The 25,632-nt window shown below is 33.8% G+C and overlaps 1 protein-coding gene across 1 annotated transcript; it reads right to left on the bottom strand.

The window, feature by feature from the left end:
- Nucleotides 1-695: 695 nt before the first annotated feature.
- Nucleotides 696-24,198, bottom strand: LOC149418165 (synaptic vesicle glycoprotein 2B-like). Its single transcript, XM_089639901.1, has 12 exons — nt 24,195-24,198; nt 23,161-23,211; nt 19,059-19,220; nt 17,401-17,545; nt 14,522-14,661; nt 9,251-9,486; nt 6,667-6,944; nt 3,002-3,131; nt 2,437-2,572; nt 1,624-1,783; nt 1,136-1,263; nt 696-751 (listed from the first exon to the last, which is right to left on the bottom strand). Exons 1-12 carry the CDS (start codon nt 24,196-24,198, stop codon nt 696-698), a joined length of 1,626 nt encoding a protein of 541 aa, XP_089496027.1.
- Between the last annotated feature and the right edge of the window lie 1,434 nt (nt 24,199-25,632).

Below are 25,632 nucleotides of genomic sequence, written 5' to 3'. Positions count from 1 at the left end.
TCTAAAAACAACAAAAAAACAGTAGACATTGGACAGTTAACAGTCGCGGTAATGATTTGAGCAGTTACTCCGCTGAGGAAATTTAAATCTAAAACTCAAAGTCACGTGAGCCCAAAATTTCATTTACATTTGTTACTCCAAATAATGTCAGGAATCAATGGTTAAAACAAGTCAAGAGCGTCTTTTAACACTCTGTACAGAGATATTTTCACAATCATTAATTAAAAAATATATCTACAATGTTGCTAGGTATGAACTATTGTTGAAAACTATCAAAAATATATCCATCATTTAACATGTATAATAATATAATTGTGTAGAAAAATTAACGACAGTTCAATATTTACTTATAAATTTAATTTTTAATTTTTTATCATCAATTTTAATTGAGGACTATTTTTTATACAGTCCCTATCAAAGGGATTAAAAAAGGATCAAAATTAAAAAAAAAGTCACTATTTTTCAGTCAAAATCTAATAATCTATCTAAATTGAAGAAGATAACAAGAGAAAAATAAATAAGAACACTAACAGAAATAATAGACATTATTATCTAGTTTCCTGAAATAAATACAGTTTGAGATAAATGGTCTAATTAAAAATAATAGTAAAATTCTTATAATAAATTACATTATTATAAACATCACAATGACAATCACACATCTTAGTTTAAAAAAATAAAATGAAGCCACATTTTCACTTGCTGTTTCGAGTAACATGTTTCGGTAACCATAAGCAAAGAATACCACTTGCTGTAAAAAACATAAATAAATAAATTAGTTCCAGTTAAATGCGGAAAAATTTAAAAACGGCTAATTCTAAAATTTTTATGTTCGTTTCGATAGGCAGAAAAGAGAGGCCTTTGACCAAAGCTGGACAATAAAAGATGTCATAGGAAGCAGAATAAATTGAACACAAATGATGTTTATTCATTATCCATTGATTAGATTAAAATCGAAAAGATTTTTCAAGATTTCGGTGATTTTTTAACAAAATATGAAGACATAACTACAACAAGATAACATAATTAAAAAAAAAAACTAAGAAAAAGACTAAGTTCACACAAGCTCAAATATTCAGAATTTAAGCAATGGAGGTTGTCAATATTTGGAAGAAGTCATCATACAGGGACTTACTGATCAATAATGTTCCAAATGTATAAATTGGTATAATACAATTGAGATCTATCGTCAGACCAAATATGACGTTTCCGACAATAGCTCCAATCCTGCCGCACGTCACTGTCAGTGACATTGCTGTTGCCCTGAAAAAGAAAATTTATACAACACAATAAATTTTAATAAATACCCATTTTAAGCATACTATAAGTCTTGGAATATATAAGAAAAGTATTTGTCATTTAAATGGCTTATGTTGGTAATATTTTTGCACTTATTCATTCTCTGAACCAACACAAAAATAGCAATTTTTTTAGGAATAGGTCAGTTTTCAGTTATTCAATTTCTATTTCTGAATTGCACATTGCAAACATTTACTTTGGGCTGTGAATTCTGAGAAATGTACTTTTTTTTGGTTTAAAAAAGTACTGTGCTTTCTGGAATCATGGAATGTAAGGTAAAAGGGATTTTAGGAAGTTAAAAATAGGTAAATCAAAGTATCTTACCCTAGGTGTGTAGGAAAGATTTCAACTATGACACAAAAGAGCACAGCTTCCGTACAGCTGATGATGGCCTCAAAGATACAGGACAGTATTAAGTTCTGGAAGGAGCTGTTAACCCAGTTTAAACCAACAGCTGCGCAGCCTGACGTTATCAGCATGAACACTGGATGGAATAATACAGAAATCACAATACGGTACAAAACAAACCTTACGTACTTTAAAATATATGAGAACTAGAATAGATTGAATACTTAAAACAAATGTCATTATTTAAAAAAAAGATGAGGTAAATTGGCAGTGTTGTAATTAATTTAAAATAAATAAGTTCGAAGAAAACCAAAGAAGAACACAAAAAACCTCTTTTGGACGTATTTTGTCATCCAAATATTTGGCCCATTGAACCTTAAATTTCCGATACATTATACCATGATTACAAAATTCAACTTGAATGGAGATTTAGTATGTCAGGCTAGTGTAAAAGGACAGAGCGCCTGCTAAATGGTCTAAAAAGTGAGAGGTGACATTTTTTTCCATTCAAATTCGTATATTCTAGTTATTCTGCTTTATTCTATGGTGATAACTTCACACAACATCTCACAACAAAAAATCTTAGATCTATAAAAATAGATCACGTAGAAGGCCTTTCTTTCTCCACTATAAAGATAGTAGATTCGACGCTACACGTGAAATACTAAAATAATTTCAACTTTACCCATTTTTCGCAACGTTTCAGACATGAGAAAAACAACCAGGAATAGAGGAGATAATAAATTTGAGTTGAATCAACATGGTATAGATAATGGATAAGTAACCTACCAAGTAAAACTTTCTTCCCCAGCTTATCGATGGTTAATCCAACCAAAATGGATGTTGGAAGGCAGGACAATCCAACTATCAAGGTATGGAGAAAGACCTCCGAATTCACGGGAGAGCTGCATTTTTTAATATCAATCTGAAAAAAACAGCAAAATTGTGTGTAAGTGGGTCTAGTTGTTGTAGTTGTTCAGAATGTACACTAAAACTGACATTGTTAAAATTCTACATGTTTCGGAGCGAAGCATGGAATTGGCAGAGGAGATCTTGGAGTAACATGTGCTATATTGCAAATGGCAATAACGCAAGAATGTAAGATCCTTGGTGTATATTATGTATTCTAAAACCAAGTACAAGCCTTTACGAGTATAAGAAATCAGGCGATCTGAAAATAATGCAAGGAAAACGTAAGCGCGACAAACAAGATTCCGAAAGGGACAACAAATGTTGTCATAAGTTGTATCTAATAACAAAAAAGTGCCATAATCAACTTGAGTTAAAAGAAAGCGTTTAACGATGTTATGAAGGCAATGAGAAAAGATACTTGTTTAAGAATGTGCAAATTTACCTCCCCCTCCAAAGCAAGTGTGACAACTGAAGTAACCTGACAAACACCGGCAGACTCTCCGGGGTGCATCTTGCCAAAGGCACCAAACCGCTCGAAGAGGTCAGGAAACCACATCATCAGGGTATAGTAACTGAAAAAAAAATTGCTTGTGACCAAGGAAAACAATGATCGATAACTACACCCTGCACCTAAAATGCACAGCTGATATAATAATATAACCGTAATTAATATAATGCAATACTTTAATCTCTTTGTTGAATGTATCGCCCGAATAACGTTGCAAACAACAAAAACAAGATTTTTCGGAAACAAGAAAAAACATTTTTTAAATGATTTTTTATTAGAAAACATCCCATTTTTTACAGAAAGTTTTATTTTACTTAGACATAAACAAGGATAAATGTGAAAAAATATTTAAAAAAACCATTAAAATAAAGGAAATAATCGACATAAAACAAAAAAAAAAAAGTGGAATAACGTTGCTTAAGCTGCCACTTGCAACGTTTTTCCACTGCATACATTTACTGAGCCGGTAGGTTTTCATAAAAGCTTCTGTTGATTTCTGGTAAGTATTGAGACGTGGACATTAAATCTGCCTTTTTTGCCGCTGATATGGGTAATAAGAATCGGAAGAGTATCGGCAGATCAGCAATAAGAGGTACATTAATATTGGGTCGATACCGTCCTTTTTGTTTTTTTTGGAGTTCAAAAATTTTCCTACCTTAGAGAATATTATGGCACGTTCTCAAACGTAAAACACCAGGTTCATTTGCGTTGACTTGAAGCCACCTTGCTTTTGTTATTTTCAGTTGAGGATCTCTTTTAAAAATAGCTTCAACTGGACTCAAGTTCAAAAAGTGCCTCTGGTCCATTTTAAATACTTCAAAGGGATTAGAAGCGCGTGCACTTACCAAGAGTGTCACCAGATCATTCGGTACAAAATTTTTTTGAGTTTTTTTATTTCTTTCTATCAGTGCAAAATCTCTATCGCACGGTAAAAAACTGTGCCCACTTACCAGAAATTTTTGGTTTACTTAGTAAAGTAAACCAAATATGTGCAAAGTATAAACCATTTTAAACTTATTATTTTGCCCAACACATCGATTAGACCAAATCATTAGTTTTCTTTCTTGTCCATGTAGGAGAACATCAAAATTGTGTAAAACATCCTGGAGTAAACATGACGTAATTTCAGCTGAACCTCGTTTGGCAAGAGATTCATGCCATAAATACCTGGTGACTTGTGATGTTCCCATATTGTGGACAGCATAGTTGTAATTGGAATATTGCCTCTGGTAAAAAACATCAGAATGTGTTAAATTTGGTGTAAATAATACCTGTTGTAAATCGACGCAAAGAACTGTGACATTTTTATTTACTTTAGCTATTTCTACGTCATCATTAAGGGTTTTGTATCCCTTTTCAGCTTTCAAGTGATGCAGTTTAGTTTCGTTGGAAATTCGTGCACGAGTTGCTTTGTCTTCGGTTGCCCTAAGTTGAATGTAATATTTGTCACATACTCTACACTTATCTGATCTCGGTATTCCAAACCTCAAATCAAACGTTTCATTTAAATACGTTTCGGTAAATGTCATATTTTATTTCTGATTCGGGATATTTTTCTTTAAAAAGACGGAACATTCTTAAAATGGAAAGAGAAGGATCGAGACACTTCTTCTTACTGAATGACCTGGAGTAGTGGCTTTCCTGGGCAGGAAAGCTTTCGATGTGATTTTTCACAAGTTCCAAATTAACATGTTGTATTTTATGTGGGCGATTATCATGGCAACCTCTTTGATCAGAAAGCGATTGGCGATATTTAATTTTGTCTATTAATGTTTGCAAACGACGACGAGTGACATCTAACATGTTGCATAAAAATTTTTGACAAACTTGAATCCTGCTGTCCACAGAAACAACGGAATATTTGACAAAGCAATGTCTTTTCGATACATTTTCGGGTACTATTCTTCGTTTTGGCTCCAGCACTTCAATACAGCTTTGCAAAAAAAGGCTCTGCTCATTGTATGTTTTAGTATAAAAAAGGTCAAAAAGTTCCTTTTTTTTATGCAACGTCATAGTTTTACAATCTGGGTATCGACATTTACACGTAAATTCCTGTAAAAAAAACAGTTAAATCAATATTATCAACAACAGTAAGACGTAAAAAAAACATGTCAATAAGAAATAAATAAAAACATATTGAAGAACTTGACAGTGGACAAGGAATTGTTTATCTCTCAGATAGAAATACGCCAATGTTGAAAATATATAATAAAATGAAGTGGATACTTTGTTTAAAATATTAATATTTGATAATGTAAATAATAAACAAAGTACTTAAGAAATTTATATTAAAAAACCAAACAAAACTTATTTACATAAGAAATATAAGTGTAACGTTATTCCGCTAACCTGTGTTGGGGGCGATTTGCCGCTAACCGCTTTGCCTTTACGACTTGTATAAGGTTTACCCGAATTTCTTAATGCCTTCTGCTTATTATCCTTCCAGTTTTCGAAAGAAATTTTACGTTTTTTCCCTTTATTCATATTATTTAACATACGCGGAGACACCGAAACTACCTGTTGTACAGACGACATGTCGGCTCGCGCAACGTTTTTCCACTGAGACTGGCTCCCCAGCGCACTTTGGATGCTACTAAAAGAGGAAGATAGATTTTTTTCATGATGTGAAATAGTAGGATAGATAGGTGTACACATAAAGAACATTATTCCACCAAAAAATCACTTTACGATTTTTTGTTGTTTGCAACGTTTTATTGATTTCGAAATCTTTAGTCTTTCACGAGGAACAAACTTTTTGCACGTCACCCTATCCTTCCTGGGTATTTTGAGGATTAGCCAATACGACGTTATATGTACTTTTTTCTATAACTTCTTATGTGACAAAGTTTATTTTAGTGTTAAAAGGTTTCCAGTCCATGCTGAACACATAAAAAAGCATCTGTCCGTTTGAGCTGAATTTGTTTGTGGTTGCAGAAGAGTTTTTCTTAATGACGGTACTCCTATCCATCTCTCTAGAACCCCTACTTCTTGAGATGGATATAATTTGTTACACTACATATTATTTATGTACATGTTGATATTTTAGGGAAGATAGAAAAGACAGATTTCTTTACCTGAACACAAATCCAAAATCCACCAAGCATAACAGCAGAATATACTCTAGGTATGGCAGAGAAAACAAAGTCTTGCTCAAGACAAGTACATCCTGGAGCTTTTTTCTCAGTGTGTCACCGCTACCCTTCAAGAAGTTCAGGACCTCTCCGACTAAGGTCCTAAGCACCGTGTAGTATAGCAAGGATATGTTCTTTACCTGAACATCAATCCAAAATACACTAAGCATAACAGCAGAATATACTGTAGGTATGCCAGAGAAAACAACGTCTTGCTCAAGGCAAGTAGATCCTGAAGCTTTCTTCTCAGTGTGTCGCCGCTATCCTCCAAGAAGTTCAGGACCTCCCCGTCTAAGGTCCTAGCACCGTGTAGTATAGCAAGGATATGTTCTTTAACTGAACATCAATCCAAAATCAAGAAAGCACGCCAGAAGGGTTTCTTTAGGTTTGTGGGAGAAAACGGGGTCTTGCTCAAGGCTAGAAGTTCCTAGAGTGGTACTGTGTAATAAACCAAATTTTATTATTTACCTGAACATCAATCCAAAATCCACAAAGCACACCAGTAGGATATATTGCAGGTACGGCGGAGAGAACAGCGTCTTGCTCAAGGCTAGTAGTTCCTCGAGCTTTCTCCTGAGCGTGGCGCTGCCCTGCAAGTACCTCGGAGCCTCTCCGTCCGAGGCTCGCAACACGGTACCGCGGGACTTGGGCCCGAAGCTCGGGGGGGCCGAAGAGGAGCGGCGCTTGGATGGGGGGCTGTCTCCCTCATTACCACTGCGACTTAGGGAGGTAACGCGGAACGGTACCTTGAAGTGAAAATTATTAAAAGATTAAATTTTTCTCTCCCCTTCTCCACTACCTCCAGCCTCACCACATAACTCAATTAGGGATGTCATAGTCTCATGGGCTCCTGCTGGTTGGGAGCAGTCTTGTGCGGTATTCAAATACTTTTTTAATGATAAACTTTGGTACTGCTTGTTATTCCGCGTTCTTGCGGAGTAAACCGATGCATTTCTTGTTGATTTGTATTTTGCGTTTGTTTACTTCACAAATGTTAAAACCGAATTGACATTTGGCGCTATTTGCAAAAGAAATAGCGTTTTTCAATAAGGTGATTACTTTTGTTCCACATGTCTTGTTGATTTGTATTCTGCATTTGTTTACTTCACAATTTCAAAACCGAATTGACATTTGGCGCCATTTGCAAAAGTTATAGCGTTTTCTAATAGGGTGATTACTTTTGCTTCACCCTGTGATTGACAGCTTGGCTGTGGAACGATTTGCCATTTGTCTTCAAGTCCCATGATCAATCCTTCCTCTTCTCAAAAAGACCCTCCACACAGCATCCCTAGAGATAAGATAGGCCCGGAGGAAATTATTTTTCTCAGGGCTATCTGAGGGGAGTTCATGTAAAAAAAAAACTCGGAATATACTTTTTATTAAGTTAGTTATTTTTATATTTTTTTTACATAAATATAAATTTAAAAGTATTTTTTCGGCATTCCAATATTATATTACTGAAACAGGAGCTAATTTTGTTTTGTTATTTACACAAGTTCATAACTTCTATTTTTTATTCCGTGCTGTTTTACACGCTACGTGAAAGGCCTCTTTATTGCTTACGTAATTCTAATTACATGTTATAGTTAATGTCTTATACATTGACCAAGTCTTATACTGTTAGTTATCATATCCACTCGAGCAATTGGTGTCCTTTATATACATTTACCATATCATTTAATTAATACCATTCATCAGAGTATTAAAATGGAAACATTTGGAACTGTTGCAACTGCGGTTTAAAGAAAATGCTTTCACCTAGATTTCACCGTATCCCATATTTTTATGTTTTATAAATTTTGTCCCATTATGACGAGCGATCGCTCAAACCGTTTTTGCAAACTTGGCATAATATGCCGAAAATCGATCCATAGGTATAAAAGCCGAAGGCGATACAAATAAATAATACTATAAAAACTATTATTTATCTATCCTACATCATGCCCATTTGTAATAATAAAATCTGAAAGAATCTTTCATCCGCTATTAAAAAAAGTATTGTAGCGCGCGGTATTTGGTCCGTTGCACGGATCCGAATACTTTCTCCCTCACAGGCATAGCGCCGTCTCGCTCGGCAACTTTCAGCTCACCACCCGTACAGGAAGACATCCCATTGGCCGATCTACCCCCACCCATTCGTCATCAGCCGGCACTACCCAGCCCCAAAGGGTATATAACACTCCAATGGAGTCAGAGTATCGCCCTGGTGTAAGACCACCATTCAGAATTGAAACGTTGGTCCAAATGGCTTTAGCCGTGTTTAGTGACTAGATCTGAATAGCCAAGTACTTCCCCACCTTCCTCTTTCCCTTCCCACTTAACTTCAGCCTCACAACATCCCCCAATTGGGGATGCCATAGTCTCACTGGCTCCAGACGGGAGCAGTTGGGACTCTTGTGAGGTATTCACTATAAAAAAAAAAAGTCTCCTGGTCAAAGCAACAGAATCGTAGTGGTCATTGCCCAGTTAAACCCTCCCCAGTACCAAGTCGAGAGAACCTTCTGGGTCCTCCTTGGGAATTCAAGTAACAGCTCCCTCGGGGACATTACTTGTCGGGAAAACCTCAACCCAACTAAAAGACCACGGGTCCTCTGTTGAGGTTATTACGCTAAGTGTTTAGTGAGAACGTTACTGATCATTGTTTAAACTCTAAATTACTTTACTTTGTGCTACAACTTTCCTGTACTCTGTTTTTACTATAAGCTGTGAACCCTGTACGTAAGAGAAATAAACTGACCAACGCTGAAAGACTATTTTCTTACAAACACCCTGACACAGTATTCTATTTTGAAATACTTTGGAAAACAGCGAATCTATTTAAAATTGAATGTCAAGGTCAAGCTGGAATATTTGATGACATTATGTTGTTTTATGTGGCTCGAGGGACCAAGGCATTATTGTATGAAGTAATTAATAAGATAAGAGGAAAGGAGGAAGAGAACCATCTGGTACCCTTAAGATAATTCTATTTGATACTTGGCCATCCTACTTGAAGTTGATTATTTAGAGTTATGGAAAAGGGAAAGGGATGTGCCGTGTATCTTCTGATTACCTTAAAATGGGTCCTGTTCTTATTAGCCGTGTGGATATTCTTGATGACATTGAGCGCTGAGTCCTTGCGGCCGGCGTCCAGCAGGAAACGCGGCGCCTCTGGCAGGTGGACCAGCGCCGCGGCGGCCAAGAGCGGCGGGACGGCACACAGCGCCACGAACGCGCGCCACGGTGCCACGGGAGCTGATTCGGCGCCGAACCACCACCACGGCGAAGGGATAACGGCCCAGGCTAGACCTGGAAGGAATTAAATTAAATGTTTTAAATTCTTTAACCATTTGACAACATCTTGAACTATTTGAGAGATTTTTTTTATTAACCGATCTCAAACCTTGTGACAAAATCTTAAACTGTTTGTTAGGACGTCAAACAGTTTGACAAAATCTTTAACTGTTTGAGATGATCTTAAACTATTTGACAAGATTTTCATCTATTGAAGAAAATCTTGAATATTTGACAATATCTTGAACTGTTTGGGAGGGTCTTGGATATTTGACATGGACTTGAACCATAAGGAATCTTAAATTACATATGAATTGATCAGAAGATCCTGAACTGTTTTAGAGGTTCTAATATCTGACAAGATCTTAAACAATTTTTTTTTATGTGAAACCGAACAAGACTCCCAACTGCTCCCAACCGTCTGGGGCCAGAGAGATTATGGCATCCCCAATTGGGGTATGTTCGGAGGCTGAAGGTAGTGGGAGGGGATGGAGATGGGGAAGAGAACGGTGGAGAAGCACCTGGCTATTTAGATCTGTTGTAAGTATCTGACCAAACACGGCCAAAGTCATTTCAAGCAACATTTCAATTTTGAATGGTGGTCTTACGCCTGGGCGATACTAATAGTATCTTCTACTCTGAAACGATTAGAAAATATATTATTTATTATTTATAATGAGTAAATTGTGAAACAACACGAATTGATCAAATAAAATTTACTTGCGCACGCCGAGATTGGAACCCGCGAGCTTGTTAGTCAAGAGCCTTACCCCTTGACCACGGAGGGACATATTTGACAGGATTGTAAACCAATTGACAAGATTTTGAACTATTTGAAAGGACCTAAACCAAATGAAAATTTGGTAGGTGTTTCCAGTAACCGCCTGATGTTTTAGAAACACTGGAAACCATAATTAATCGCTTGAAAACCCTTGCTTTTGTTCCCACGCGAGATCATGCCATAAGTTAAAGACTATAATAAGTAAATCCCGCGTTAACCCATAATCAGCTGCCAATTACTTCTTGGTCATTAGGTTTATTTTTGAAACCTTTGTGCTAATAATTGATCAAAATTCTTTTGAGATTTTGAAAAATGGATCTAATAGAATTTGAGTGAACCGTAAGCTCTGGAAAAAATGTGTATACAGTTTCAACTCCCCTTGACGTGTACACATTCTTCAATGCTGAATATATTTAATGAATTGCGACAAATTAGATTGTATCTAAATAGAGTACTTATGAGAATGTGTCGTCGTTTCAATTCACTCGCCGCTAGACGAGGTACGGCTGAAAACTTTCCACCTTGGCAAGAGTTCTAAGAAATATTTGGCAAAGAGTTGCATCCTCGTGTTGTTCGCCTTATGAACAAATGACACATGCAAGTCTCTTGTCTGGATCTAATCGATTATTTACGAGTATAAAAATAAACAATCAAACTTAATTTATCAAGTGTTGACTTGAGACTATTTGCTGTCCTAAATGCTTTGATAAGGAATATGAAATTAGAGATACAATTTGGTTAGTATCCGGCCTCTCAGGCCAATTTATTACTATCCGGCCAGATACCGGATACTGATCTAATATGCGGCCGAAGTTGAAAGAAACTAAAACAGGTAGACAAAATACGAAAAAAATATTTATTTTTATAACAACCCATGACCAGTTAGGTACTAATGGCGAATTATGTTGAATGAAGACACGTCTAGATTTTCAGCGTTTAGATGGTAATAAAAAAACTACGTTTACTTTCACATTAACACGACACAATACGCGCGCAGCCCTGGTGTATTCAACAAACAAACCACAGTGGGCCAGCGCTCAAGGGAGGGCGGTTATAGCATGTTGACGTTGTGATAAACATTGAAATCATATGCTATTGTATTTTAAAATGCGTTTTGTTGATAAATACTTAATAAAAACAATTAGTTTGTTAACTACATATACATATATGGCTTTATTAATTATTTAAAACTATAAAATGTGTGTAAAATTGATTGTGGTTGATTTTATAAAGAGTTTATATATTTTGAATGGTTGGTGAATGCTAATAATATAATAAAGTGTATATTTTAGGACTTTTTATTTAAATCTATTACATAATCACAATAAAGTCCCGTTAAACTGCTACATAGCTGTTTTTCCAAAGGGGTTTTCCACCTTAATTGCTTGAGGACTTAAATTTCAAATTGTTTGGTACTAGCATTATTATCTGTTTTCAATTACTTTTCGATTTATTTTACTAATTACTATTGGGAATAACCCATATTATTAGTATATTGTGTTATTCCCTTAATAATTTACATTGTTGCTTAATGTTATTTTCCAGGTATTAATTTATATTAATAATGAATGTGATATTTGCCAATGCAGTAGAGATACTTATTGTTTAATTTCTCAAGTAATGGTTTATTGATATTTTTTGAATTATTCAGTACATAAACTAATAACTAATTACTTAAATAATTTTTAAGTACTATGCATGGAGTGTTTATTGCAATTGTGCAGGAATTTATGGTAATAGAGATGTTTAATTTGGTAATGATAAAATTAATTGATAAAATTAAGAGATTTTGCTTTAAATTCTAATCGTTTATTTTAAATTCAAAACTATATGTACATATGATTTTTACGTAGAACGTCGTAAACCGGCGCGCGGCGCTTGGATGACGCGTACATAAACCGATTACCAACCATACGTATGTTTTTTCGTAGACCGTAACTTCTACGACGGTTTACGAACGGCGTAGATGACCCATAATTAAGAACAGAGCATGAATGTGCGGTAAAAAAAAGTATCTCCTAAACTGCTAATTCTAAAGAACATTTTTCATTAAATAACACTAGTGGAATCGTTTGGTAAAGTAGTTAAAAGTTTATGGAAACACAAATACAAATTTAAATATAACCAAGAAATTTATACGCGCGTAGCAGGCGTACAATTCAAAAGCCTATATATTTATAAATTTAAAAAATTATAAAAATAATTTAACATACCTTCAACTTGAAATTCCATTGTAAAACAACACTCACAAATAAAAAATTACAACAAATTAGCAACGGTAAACACGGTGATTAATAAGGGCTCTGATAATAGTAATTTAGCACTTCCAGCAATCAGATCACTTTCGAGGCCGAAATACTAATAAAATCATTGGCAAACCGGGATTGTATTTATACATGCAGTTAGTTTGGTAATTAGGCAAAGCTTAGGTACAATAAAAACCCTATAATGAGGTCATCAATATTTTATGGCTATGACCTACCGAGGGACCACTGTGAATCGGTTGAATTTTCCCTGTCAAATCTCTAAAATAAAGTAGAAATCTTTACGACATAAGTGATGAAGTCGTGTTAGAATAATATTCGGCACGTGACCCGGTGTAATAGATGGACCTACAGTTCACTTTGCCCTAGCAGGCCTAAAAATGATATTTTCGTGATTTTTAATTTAGTTAATTCTGATCAACGTCTTACTAAATTCTCAAATGTTTCTAGAGAGATCACTCGAGAAGTTACTAATTCATCCTCTAAAAAAATAAAATTTGGTGCTTTCAGCTAATTTTATAGTTTGCAAACGTTTTATAAGGTTTTAAATAAAGTATTTTAATGGTAAGGTCATGTTTTTATTAATCATAAATATAAATAACTAACATCCGCAGGGATCCCTCTAGAAACATTTGCGATTTTAGTAATGCGTTCATCAGAAATAATTAAAATATGAGCGTCGAGTAAACCACCGTTATTATAGTCTCATGTCGCCTTAATGGCTAGCTTCAGAAAAGAGTATCTCGTTGTACTAGCTGCTACAAGGATGATAGGTATATCATCGCAAACTAAACAAACTTAAAATGAGGACATCTTTAAAAATAGCTTACCACCAGGTGTGTAAGGGTCACTATTTCTAATCGTCTCCTTGAACTTATCATTTTTGCATGCACAATTCAAGCTTAGCATTGGCCGGATATCAGGCTATCCGGTCAAGCCATATTGCCGGATATCAAATACATATTTTACCAATTCACAATCCGTTACATCTCTAGTGAAAATGCCAATGAAAGATAAAACCAAGAAAAGATTCTTTCAATCAACAAGTAGTGCTATAAATTGAATACAAATCTCCGAACCTCATTTTATGATTTAAACACTATTAGAAAGTAGCAACACAAGCTGTATATTTGCACTTAAGGCGAAGCTTAATGCTAAATCACTATTTTGATTAATCTTTATAACGAACTGGTGTACATTATGAATACTAAAAAATATGCTTTAGATAAATTGTAGGTTTTCCTATCGTTTCGCTTGAGTAAAAAAATATAAATGTAAACACTAAAAAAAAACATTTCTTCAATAGAAATGTATGAACACGTAAAAGAAACAACTTTAAAACACACAGTATTAAAGCTAAGATTATCTGTGACAGTTTCACTTGATTAACTTTTTCGCTTTCTTATAAAATTATTTACAAAATAAATAAAAACAAGTTTTGTGCTTGAAATCGAACGTTTTTAGACTCCGTTTGTCAAGCGATTTTAATGCCTATTACCTACAATATAAGGTGTACCAAGAATATACACATTTTTGGCTTATAGCTTCCTCTTAACAGTTAACCATAGACACTTTAAAATAAATGCAATACGTTCCAAAAAGTCATCGACCGCAATTGCTTGCAAGTTTACGAAAGATTTTTTTATTGATATTATTTTTTATATTAAAAGAAAAACAAATTAAGTAAAAATCACCTTTATAATACGTTGTGTAATTATATGAGTATTTTTTGTTTCGTATAAATTTGTATTTTTACAGTTTTCAAGAAAAAAACATCAATTGTTAAATAAAAAAATAAAAATAAAATATATATATATATATATATATTTGAATGTGTCCGTATGTAATATAAATATCTGAAAGTGTATTTCATCTGCTTTCAATAACAGTATCTCATTTTTTGATACGTTAAAAAACAGATAATCTATCGGAAAATATTTCTAACAAATTCTCATAACACCCAAGGGGCTTAGAAATTACCATAGTATAGTGAAATAAAGATTACCTGGTAATAATATAGTCCCCATGGTCCAGAACACCTCAAGTCTACACAGCATCACATCTCGATGTCTGACTGAGAGGAAATCTCCGAAGTAGGGGAACACAAGGCTGGTAGCCCCGATGACTCCCATTCCGTTGAAAAACCTGAAAACCCAATGGAGGACTACAAAAAATATGCCAGCTTTACTAACATTTCGACTGGTTAGGTAGCGTAATCTACTAAGCAAAAAACATTAAAAAATCATCCCCAAAAGCTTTTTAAAACTATTTTACATCTATTTTAAATTGCGCCATCTCTTGGGTAGGTAGACAATTAAGTAGACAATTTCAAAGATTTAAAAAAAAAATTGACTCAGGATTGAACCTTCTTCCCCAGGGACTGGCTCTTAAGGTTATGTGAACTTTTAAAATGTCTATAAAAAAATTAAATTGTATTGACTGAGGATTGGACCTTCCTCCCCAGGGACTGGAATCAATACCACTAACACCAATCCAAATCCTAATAAGATATTACCGACAATGATGACATACAATGTAATACAATTTCAGAAAAATGCGTTTGAAAAATTGTGCACTTGTGTTGAGTGCCACCAAAAGTCGATAGAATGCATTGTCATCGACAAATATTTGTTTATTTATTTATGTGTTTCAGTTTGATCTGGTGCTGGAAGTGGGTTGATTTCATTCATCATTCATTCATTTCAACGAAGAAAACAAAATTCAAATTCAAATAGATGTAATATGCTAGTTGAATTTGATTTTTTGTAAATATGCCAGCTTTACACATATTGCAACTGGTTTGCATAATCCACTAAAGAAAAATAAGAGTTAAAAAAAAATATTGCAAATGCGATACTGTTAATATTTCTATTTTTGGTACTGATAATCCATGGTGGAATTCTATTATTATGATTTATTAAAGCGATGCCATACGTAGTAATGCAAAATCATGTGTTTTTGGTTTAAAAATTTGGTCGCCTAAAAATGTTTCCGCTGCTTCAATTAAATACTGCGAGTAGAATACATCTTGGCCTTTGAAATAATCGAGTACTTTTAAGATAAGTTTTTTTATAAGCCCAGAAAAAAAATAATGTAAAGGCCTATGAAAACTGCTTTAAAGTTCAAAATCTCCTACTTACGAACCCATTTTCGGTTATGATTTTATTGTATATTGTGGAAAATTAAGTTATTTATAAAATGATCGAAAAAAATTTAAATATTTATGCCTGAACATCCACAAAATAAAATAAAAGGCACTTTTAGGCCACGTTTTTTTCTTGCATAAATCAAAACAGGCGGATGGTGTTAAGCGGGAATTTAAACCTTATCGCCATCTACGTAAGGGTTGTTATAGATAGCGGCTCAATTTAAAATATTACACGACGTAGTGCATCGCCTTAAATAATACTGTTTACTCTGTATCCGAATGAAGAAACAGACACCGATGTCACCACTGACTTAGAACCTTTCGATTCTAGCCCATATGGCACGCATTGTTTGCCCGACATTGTATATTGCTATTAAATTTGATCGAAATAAAATTTTATTAATGAATAGCTGTACCCCGCCACGCGTTGTTGTGGATTAGTCTGTCTATGCAGATAGAGAAACAATAGCGTTTGTTGCCTTTACGTCCAACAGATGGCGCTGTTTTTTTAAAGGCATGTTTGTACAACAGGTGGCGCTATTTATCACAAAAAGCATGTTTTTGTTCCTGTCACAGGTGACACCTATATAATATAGGTACATATAAACACACGCGAATTCGAATGCAACGTTATGTAGAACTTTCGGAGATTTTAGATTTTGAACTAACGAACATTTACATTTTTATTTATCACAATGATTGCAGATAGATAAATAGATTGTGGAACAACAAAGTTATCGGTTATAAGACTTCTGCAGTGCTAGAGTAGGAAGTCAACAGTCAAAGGCTTATATACAGTAATGTGTATACCTCTTTCTAACCCAGAACTCTGCTAGCGTAGACGTTAGTCCCTAGCAAAATTCATTGTTACTCATAACGCGTATATAATAAAACATTTTGTCGTGAACATAATATTACAGATACTCAGAGATGTGCAAAATGGATACCATAAACCATTTGAAATGCAAAATGGAAATGGGTCAAAACTTTTCCGTTTGAAAATGCAAAATGCAAATACAAAATACCTATTTTCAAAATGCATTGAAAATACAAAATGGTTTCTCAGGTCAAATGATTAAAATAATTATATAATTTTTAAACAATTTTGTCATTTAATAATGGACATCAATGTAGAACAAACATATTACATGATGGTAAATCCAAAAACACCACGACTACAGATTATGAAACCACAAAAAATTTGCGCGGGACTAATGTTGCAAACGTAAAAACATAGAAACTGCTATCTAACATTTAATATTACAGCGTCATGGCCCCATATTCAGTATTTTTTGTAATGGTATCACTCAATTGCCAGGGCTTCTACCAGGGAGCAACTTGACAAATATAAATGATCTCTCATAGCGAGGTTGAGGACCGACTGATATTTGGGGCTTATGAAAAAAAGATGAGTGGAGATACCTAGTAGGAAGTATGTTGCAAAAAAGCATTTAAAATGCAAAATTGAAAATACCCATTTTGCATTTTGCATTTCCATTTGAAATGGAATTATTTGAAACTAAATCACATTTCTGCAGGTACTGCAAAAATCCTAAGCTCTATCGAAAAACGATGAAAATACAGTTCTGTATTTGAATTTTACGTCCGATCATTGCATTTCTTGTCTTCTTCTTTTCATTATTATTGACTAGATACGGACCGTAATAATGCTTAACATAGAAAATTGGAATTTATCAAGATTTTTCATATAATTATAACTATGAAAACATGAATACCTGCAGGCGAGGAACAGGGGGAAGCTATGCGCCACTGAAGAAGAGATGGCAGCCAAAGCGTCTAACAATAAAGCGCACATGATGGCGGTTCTGCGACCTCTTGCGTCTGCCATGGTACCCCACACAAAGGAACCAAATATCATCCCTGCAAAAATAATAAAGTTATCAAAAGTGTCACAAATGGTCGCTTTACAATGGTTGTGAGTTGCAGGCATAGATTCTAGAAACAATGTAATATGGGGGGTGAATCATTATTAATTGATACAAAACCGCTAGTGTTGCCAATATCATTTATCCACACCACTGCAAATTGCATCTACACCTTTATTTCTACCTATTTATTTATTGGATCTCACTATACATAAATCATGTTTTTTCTCATAAAAATCAACCTCACCAGGGCTAAGCCTGTATTGAGGTTAACAATTTACATTTAAGTTAAAAAAAACATAGATTAATCACAAACATAAAGTAATACTACATACAAACACAAAATATTACAAAAAGAAATAAAAAAATGAATTAGATGAGTTACCGGATGGGTAATTTGACAGTATATTGTAACAATATTTGAACCATAACTACCTATTAACTTATTTTTTTTAATGATAAACTAATGTTTATAAGAAAAGGTTTATTATGCATAGCACAAAGGATTTGAAATTATTATGAGCAAATCAATAAATAAAAAATTATATTTGACAAGTCAAAATATTTTACAAAAAAATGTAGAAATAATATAGGGTTTTCCAATAAGAGGTGTTATTTTGAATAGCCCGCTATTTCGGTAGATATTACTTTTGAAGCTGTCATTTTTTAACATTTGACAAGTAAAATCTACGCCATTAATAAAAATGGAACGATACACGCTAAAACAATGCATTGAAATTATTAAAATTCACTTGAGTGAATAAAATGCAAATCATCTTGAGTGATGAGGCCCATTTCCACCTCGGTGGCTTCGTTAACAAGCAAAATTATCGCATCTGGGGCTCGGAAAATCCAAGATTTATTGTTCAAAATAACACCTCTTATTGGAAAACCCTGTATGTCTCGACGCCATCTAGTGAGAAATTTAGCACTAACAAAGTCTTTCCTACAAAAATAAAGTTGGTTGTTTACAGGTGAAAAAATATAATAAACAGAAATTGTTGATTGAAATACTAGTACCTATTGAATTATTTTGCATGTTGGGAATAGGCCAACGTAGCTCAGTGGTCCAGAGCACCTGAACCGGACATCAGAAGGTGCGGGTTCGATTCCCGTCGGCGGTCATATTTAAAATTTGCATGGATATTTCAGGCGACTAATTATTTCTTATAATAATTTGTTATTTATTAACTACCTATACATCAAACGATTAACTCCGTTTGATAGTCCGTGTAGTTTGGTCGTAGTTCGGCTTCAGTCGGCACGCTTCCATGCCATATTTAAAAAAAAATTACATTAGAATAGTTCGAAAATGAAAATAAAAAAATGGAAAAATACTGTAAAATAAATTGCAACAAAAAAAATTCCCACAATGGCTGCGCATCAAACCGTAGCGTAGGTACTTTACTTTTCTTCGCGGTGTCTTTGGTTTATGTCGATTGCTTACGCAGTGAGAAGACGACGGGTTAAAAGTCTCACGAAGAAAGAAAGGCTATTGAAGGGAATACCTATTAGAGGGGTGGCATTCAATTTCCCCTTGTCTCCGGAGGTGAGGCTGAAGTCGCACTCGGCGGAGGGCAGCACGAAGCTAAGGGTTGTAGTGGACATGGCGCAGGTTGCGTAGATGATGCCACACACGCACAGCAATCTGGCTTGATAACGCCCATATCCTGGAATATTTAAAACTTTAATTAAAACTACGCAATACGTACCTGAATTGATTGTCAGCAATAAACCCATCGTGTAGTATTACGCAGGGTTTTCCAATAAGAGGTGTTATTTTGAATAGCCCGCTATTTCGATAGATGTTACTTTTGAAGCTGTCATTTTTTGACATTTGACAAGTAAAAACTACGCCATTAATAAAAATGGAACGATACACGCTTCAACAACGCATTGAAATCATTAAAATTCACTTGAGTGAATCAAATGCAAATCATCTGGAGTGATGAGGCCCATTTCCACCTCGGTGGCTTCGTCAGCAAGCAAAATTGTCGCATCTGGGGCTCGGAAACCCCAAGAGTTATTGTTGAAAAAACTCTCTATCTTCAACGTGTGACTGTTTGGTGCGGTGTATGGTCCGGCGGAGTCATTGGACCTTACTTTTTCGAAAATGAGGCTGGAGCAACAGTTACGGTGAATGGATTGCGCTATCGAAAGATGATTAATGATTTTTTTTGGCCGGAATTGGATGGTATTGATCTGGACAATGTTTACTTTCAACAAAACTGCGCTATGTGCCACACAAGCAACGAAACTATTGATCTTTTACGGTTAAATCAAAATAACACCTCTTATTGGAAAACCCTGAATATTTAGTGACCGACCGAAACTAGATTTTCAGCCGACCCTGAAACCGGAACCCAACCGAATTTTATCTTCTGTTCTAATCTCGACCGAAGCCATAGCCGAAACTTATTCGAAGAAGTAAAAATAACACTTTCTCAAAAATTATGCTTTTTGTTCGATAAAATGTACAGTGAAATAAAAGACATCAATTTAATGAGACAATTTGTTTATTTTTAGACCTTTTCGGTTCGTTGTTGTGTAACAGTTCTTCAACATACGCTATAGGTAAGTATTTCAACTTTTAAAGGAATTCAAAAGAACTTATAACTACTTACTATGGGAAACAAATCAGTCTATACGAAGAAAACTTGCTGATAAAAAATATTGCTAATTTTGTAAGAATCTCTTCAAATTAGTCATAATTTTATTAGAAACGTGATTCAACGCCTTCAACGATTGAATTCACAGGTTTCCTAATAATCTCCTGTAGTATTTTCCTGTACAAATTTTAAGTGCGCCCTACTGTCGAATTTGGCAGCCATCTCTGGTCCGGAGCCCCTAAATACCTGAAAAAAAACCCTTGACTCTGTGCAAAAACGGGCGGTCCGTTTGATAGATTCCCCAATCTTAACAAACGGACTGCAATCTTTAGAGCACAGGCGTCAGGTAGGTATGCTGTCCTTGTTCTATCGGTATTACAATGGAAGATGCTCTGAGGAACTAGCGTCATTGATCCCTTCGGCACCGGTGCGTAGTCGGGATACACGCCAAACGCGCGCCCAACATATTTGTACACAGTTGACACTTGTCACATGAGAACGGGTCGCTTCTACAATTCGTTCTTAAGTTCAACAGCTCGGCTGTGGAACGAACTGCCGGCCTCTGTGTTTCCTCCCTCCTACAACATGGAACTCTTCAAGACCCATGTTCACTCCTTCCTCTCCACAAAAATACCCTCCACACAGAATCCCCAAAGATGACATAGGCCCTGAGGGAAATTATTTTCTTCAGGGCCTCCTGTGTGGAGTTAATATAAAAATAAAATAAAAATTCAGTAAAACACGAATGTTATCGTGAAGTTAGAAAACGTGCTCATAAAAATTCTAAATTTTATGCATTTCATTATTGTATTATCCACTATTTCTCTTATACAAAACTCTGCATGTTTTTCTCCAATAACAGTGTTCTAGCTAAAAAAATCTGAAAAAATTGAGTACATAACTTAACCAAATACATTATTTTATTTCGTTATTTTAGAGATCCCTGAAATCACTTGGAGTCATTTTAAAGTCTCTAAAAAAATAGAACTGTGTTTGTTACACTAATTAAGTTTTGAATATGAATCACGATTGATAATTTTGTTAGCTCTGGTTTGTGTTTTTCCTCGTGCCCAACGCTTATAGTAATACCAGCTGACGGGTACCCGGCGTTGCTAGGGGTTATCCTTAGGAGATAAACATATACCATCGCAGAATTTTCTGTATGCTTTTTTAAGATTTACAATTCCGTTATAAATTATTTTGATGTATCTCATAAGGTTTAGCCAGCCTTAGCAATATAACCTCCCAAATTTTTTTTACGACTTGATTAAAACATCCACTTTTCTCTACTTTCTATAAATATAATATGCCTTTATTGTATATTTAAACCTTCCGGGAGAAATTCTCTAAGTGATACAAAACTCTATCAAAATCCGTTGCGTAGTTTAGAAGAACTATGCTCACAAACAGACAGACTTTATTATATACTATTTAGAGATTGGTAAAATGATAAAGGTTTTTTTATCGTTTTACCAAACGATAAAAAATAGGCTTTTATACCGATCACATCATTTTATTATCCAAATACAATTATTGCATTCTCTAACTGAATAAAGCTCTTGCCAAAATGCCAAAGTAAACCACGACAAAGAGTTGTTTTGTATTTTGTAATTTTCTGTTTGCAAAAAAACGTCATTAGATTTGTCACCTCTATTTTCTTGCATAGTGTATTTATAAAGACATGATAAGTATCTATAATCTATACTAAACCCAGGCAGAGATTGTCTGCACGTGTATCAACGATCTTCCTAAAAGCTGTCCCTAAAAATCTTCTTTCCAACGTCATGTCTTGTATGGAAACGAAAAAGACAGAAGATATTAGAATGTGGAAAGTCTTCAATCACCGCCATCTTTTATTAATACAGGCCGTGTTGTAAAAAAATGAATTGAGAGTTTTTGGGTTACTTTATTATAGTTAGTACAGGTTAGAAGTAGGGATTAGTACCAAACCCTGCTAAGCCCAGTGGAAAAGTCCGAAAACAGGTTTTTTTAACTGCAAGATCATTTTCTACAGCACGGTCTGTTTTAAAAAAGATGGCGGTGCTTTAATCATATTCTTACAGGTAATACGTGAAAGAATTTTTCTTTCCAATTGTATAACTATTATGGTATTGCCAATTTTAAAAACAAGCAAAAAATAATTTAATTCATAAAACGCACTTCATGGTAATAAAATTAGAACAGGGTGAGGCAGACATTAAACAAATACTAATTCATTAATAATTTTACCGTAAAAATAACAAGATATTAAATTCGCCAAGTTATAAAGTTTTTCTAAGTTCCTGTCCGGAACGACTTGTTTCTAGATTTGTAACACTTCGAATTCAAATGTCAACATAATGAAATTGTAATGGGACTGTGCAATTTTGAATATTGAAATTTTTAGAAAATATTTTCAAGTATTCAAATATTTTCAAGTGTTCTAAAAATTTCAATATTCAAAATTGCATATTTTTAAGTATTCAAATATTTTCAAGTGTTCTAAAAATTTCAATATTCAAAATTGCATATTTTTAAGTATTCAAATATTTTCAAGTGTTCTAAAAATTTCAATATTCAAAATTGCATGGTACCATTACCATTATATATTGAAGTTTGTCTTGTTTTCTTCATTTTAAAATCTTATTTAACGATATTTATTAAAGTTTGCAAAATGTTTTAGTAAAATTATATTTCGGGACAATTTTATATTTCTATATTTTCATAATTACTTCTTCAGGGATACATTTTCGACTGAACAAGTAACTATGAGCATATATACAAATATTCTTGTACATATTTATTAATGTACGCATACAAACATATTAATATTACGTTTTAAAAATAAATACATATTGTAAAATTCCCTTCAATTATAGAAGAATGGTTACTGTCAACCTTTAATATTATAATAAGCAAGTTACGACTATTTTCCTTTCGAATGATCTATGATGAAGTCCATACAAGCTCTACCTGGGGATACTATATTACTATGCATTGAAAAACAATAAAATCTACTCGCCTGCATGTTGAATCGCCGTCTCAAAATCTGCTCTCTCGAACTTTTCATGGTCTGCCAAAAGACAAAAATACATTTCAATGAACATGGACTTGACACTTCAATGTGCATTGCAATGCTAATGTGGAAGATAAGTTTAATTAATTCAAAATTATAATTCTTTGTCAATTTTCAATATGAAATGAGTTCATTTTTTGTTATAATTATACTATGAAACTGAATAAAGCAGTAAAATTATTTTTATCTTATTATGATATATTCCAAGTATCTGAAAAAATATCTTACGAAATATTAAAATAATCATCTATTAAGATGAGTATCTCCTTAGAATATGACAAATATTTTTTTATGATATCGGTGACTTTTAAAGATTTTGTTTTTTTGCTTTCGAATGTATAAAAAATATTTCGTGTTGAAATTTATTATAATAAATCGATTCAATTGTAGTATGGGCATCTTCAGACAGATAGGTCCTTTTTTTATTCTCGGGTTACGAATAACCTGAAAATATTTTAAAATCTCCTACTACCACCACATTAAGCGGAAAATGTTGCTTGTGTTGTGATGGAGGACTTAGCCAGCCGAGGAATTGAACACACTACGCCTGGGTGGGACTCAAACGCGGTGTCAACTCAGCTACCAACAGGTTGACGCAAACAGGTTGTTGTAATAACAACAGAATAAAAACTTTGCAGTTAATGTAGTCTGAAAATGTACCAAAGTGAAACCGGTCAGGTCTAAAATAAATATTTTTTTTATTTTTTTTTTCTTTCGGATTGTTAATTTAACGAATTATTATAATGCTGATAAAATTATATAAATTTAGTGAAATAAAATAACGAATTCGTTATCTTATTAATTGAAATGACGCCACATAGTGATTTTACTATTATTGAAGATGTTGGTTCCATCATAATTCAACATACCTGTTAAGAAGTGTCATAAAGTCACTAAAAGCGATCACAAAAACAACTAACGTAACCTAGTTTTTGTTTTGAGTTGACCGATTACCGAAGAAGCTATATAAATTAACTTACCCATTCTGAATCAATTAGTTAAGATTTTCAAAACACTACACAGATAAAAAGGTCCATAAAACCAATTTATTAAATTAAGAAATTAACTGTATTAAAATTTTAGTTGATTAAATTGTATTTCGACCACTTTTAAAAAACAGTTCTCATGTTATCGCGGTAATGTATTTATTTCTCATATTGCACGTAAGTATTGTTATTTACTAAACAAACTTTTGGTTTCCCTAATTACTGTCAGACGTCATAATAAGTTTTTTTTACTACCCACACACATTTTTATTAATTTATTTAATTGATTATTTTGACATTTATAATACGTTTCTTTCTTCTTTTTCGATACACAGATTTAAACTTTTTATTCGTCTTAATGTTTAACTATTTATAAAACATTTATCCAAAGAAAAACCAACGATTCACCAAAAAGTCACCAAAATACCGTAAAAAATATTTTTGTGCATTTAAAAAAAATAATTTGTTCAATATTTCGAATCATATCACTGACAAACTTAAAAAATACTGTTGGATTGTTAGACCGAAGTCGAAGCCACTGCCCTTGAATTATTGACAAGTGTAACTCATAGACAATATTAATATTGTCTCTCTTCTAAATTCCAAAGGTGGTTCGTTTTGTACTAAAAAATAATCAAGTCTAGCATTTTTTGGCAACTCCTTTACCAATCAATTTGAGTTTGAAAATGGCTACTGCTATTATATTAAATTGTTTACGTTGTCAAAGTACACAAAATCCTATGATTTTTTTATAAAATGACAAACCTTGTGGCGTAGAGGTGAGCTGCTTGGTTTTGCTTACAAAGGTTACGGTTTCAATTTCAACATGGAAAGTCATTGACGTTACAATATGTGTACAATAAGTGGCAAGTCAAAAGCAAGTCAATTGTAGTCTTTCGATTAGTAGCAAACTTTAAGTTTCGCGTAAGTTGCATTAAAAAAGTTCCAAACTGCTCTCGTATGTGATGAGAAAATGTTTCATTACTCGGCAAACATTTTTAAATATACACAAATTATTATATTAAAAAAACTACAATTATTCTCGAAGATTTTCAGCGCCATTAGAGAAAATGAGATAGCGAACGTAGCAACTCATACGTATAAAAACAACGTATGTGTTCCTCTTATAGTGTAAACGAGTAAGAGTATCTTGTTATCTCAATCACATCTATAATGAAGAATGTAGAATTTGACGCGAATACGAAATCACATATTCTTTGAATCTCCATCTTTGTTACACATGAACAACGTTTGAATTAAAAATTAAGAATATCCCTGTCTCTTTCCTTTTATTTTCTTCTTTTTTGTTTCTACTTAACCTCCCTTTTTCTATTTGTGTACTGTTTCGTATGTGAAACTTATAAATTTGATCATCATCATTATCGTCATCATCATCAAAATACCAATGTAAAATTGTACCTATTAACTCCCA

This window comes from Hesperophylax consimilis, chromosome 14 (assembly GCF_061612785.1).
Source record: "Hesperophylax consimilis isolate HC1 chromosome 14, BYU_Hcon_1.0, whole genome shotgun sequence".
Taxonomy (NCBI): domain Eukaryota; kingdom Metazoa; phylum Arthropoda; class Insecta; order Trichoptera; family Limnephilidae; genus Hesperophylax; species Hesperophylax consimilis.
Note: the sequence above shows the minus strand (reverse complement) of the source record. Positions and strands in the feature narration are given on the sequence as shown.

Excerpts from the sequence above, each read along its gene's own strand:
- LOC149418165 (XM_089639901.1), bottom strand. Across the intron at positions 19,221-23,160 it reads GACGGCGATTCAACATGCAG|GATATGGGCGTTATCAAGCC; the intron begins GCGAGTAGATTT and ends TAAATATTCCAG. Across the intron at positions 14,662-17,400 it reads CCCCTGTTCCTCGCCTGCAG|GTTTTTCAACGGAATGGGAG; the intron begins GTATTCATGTTT and ends TTGGGTTTTCAG.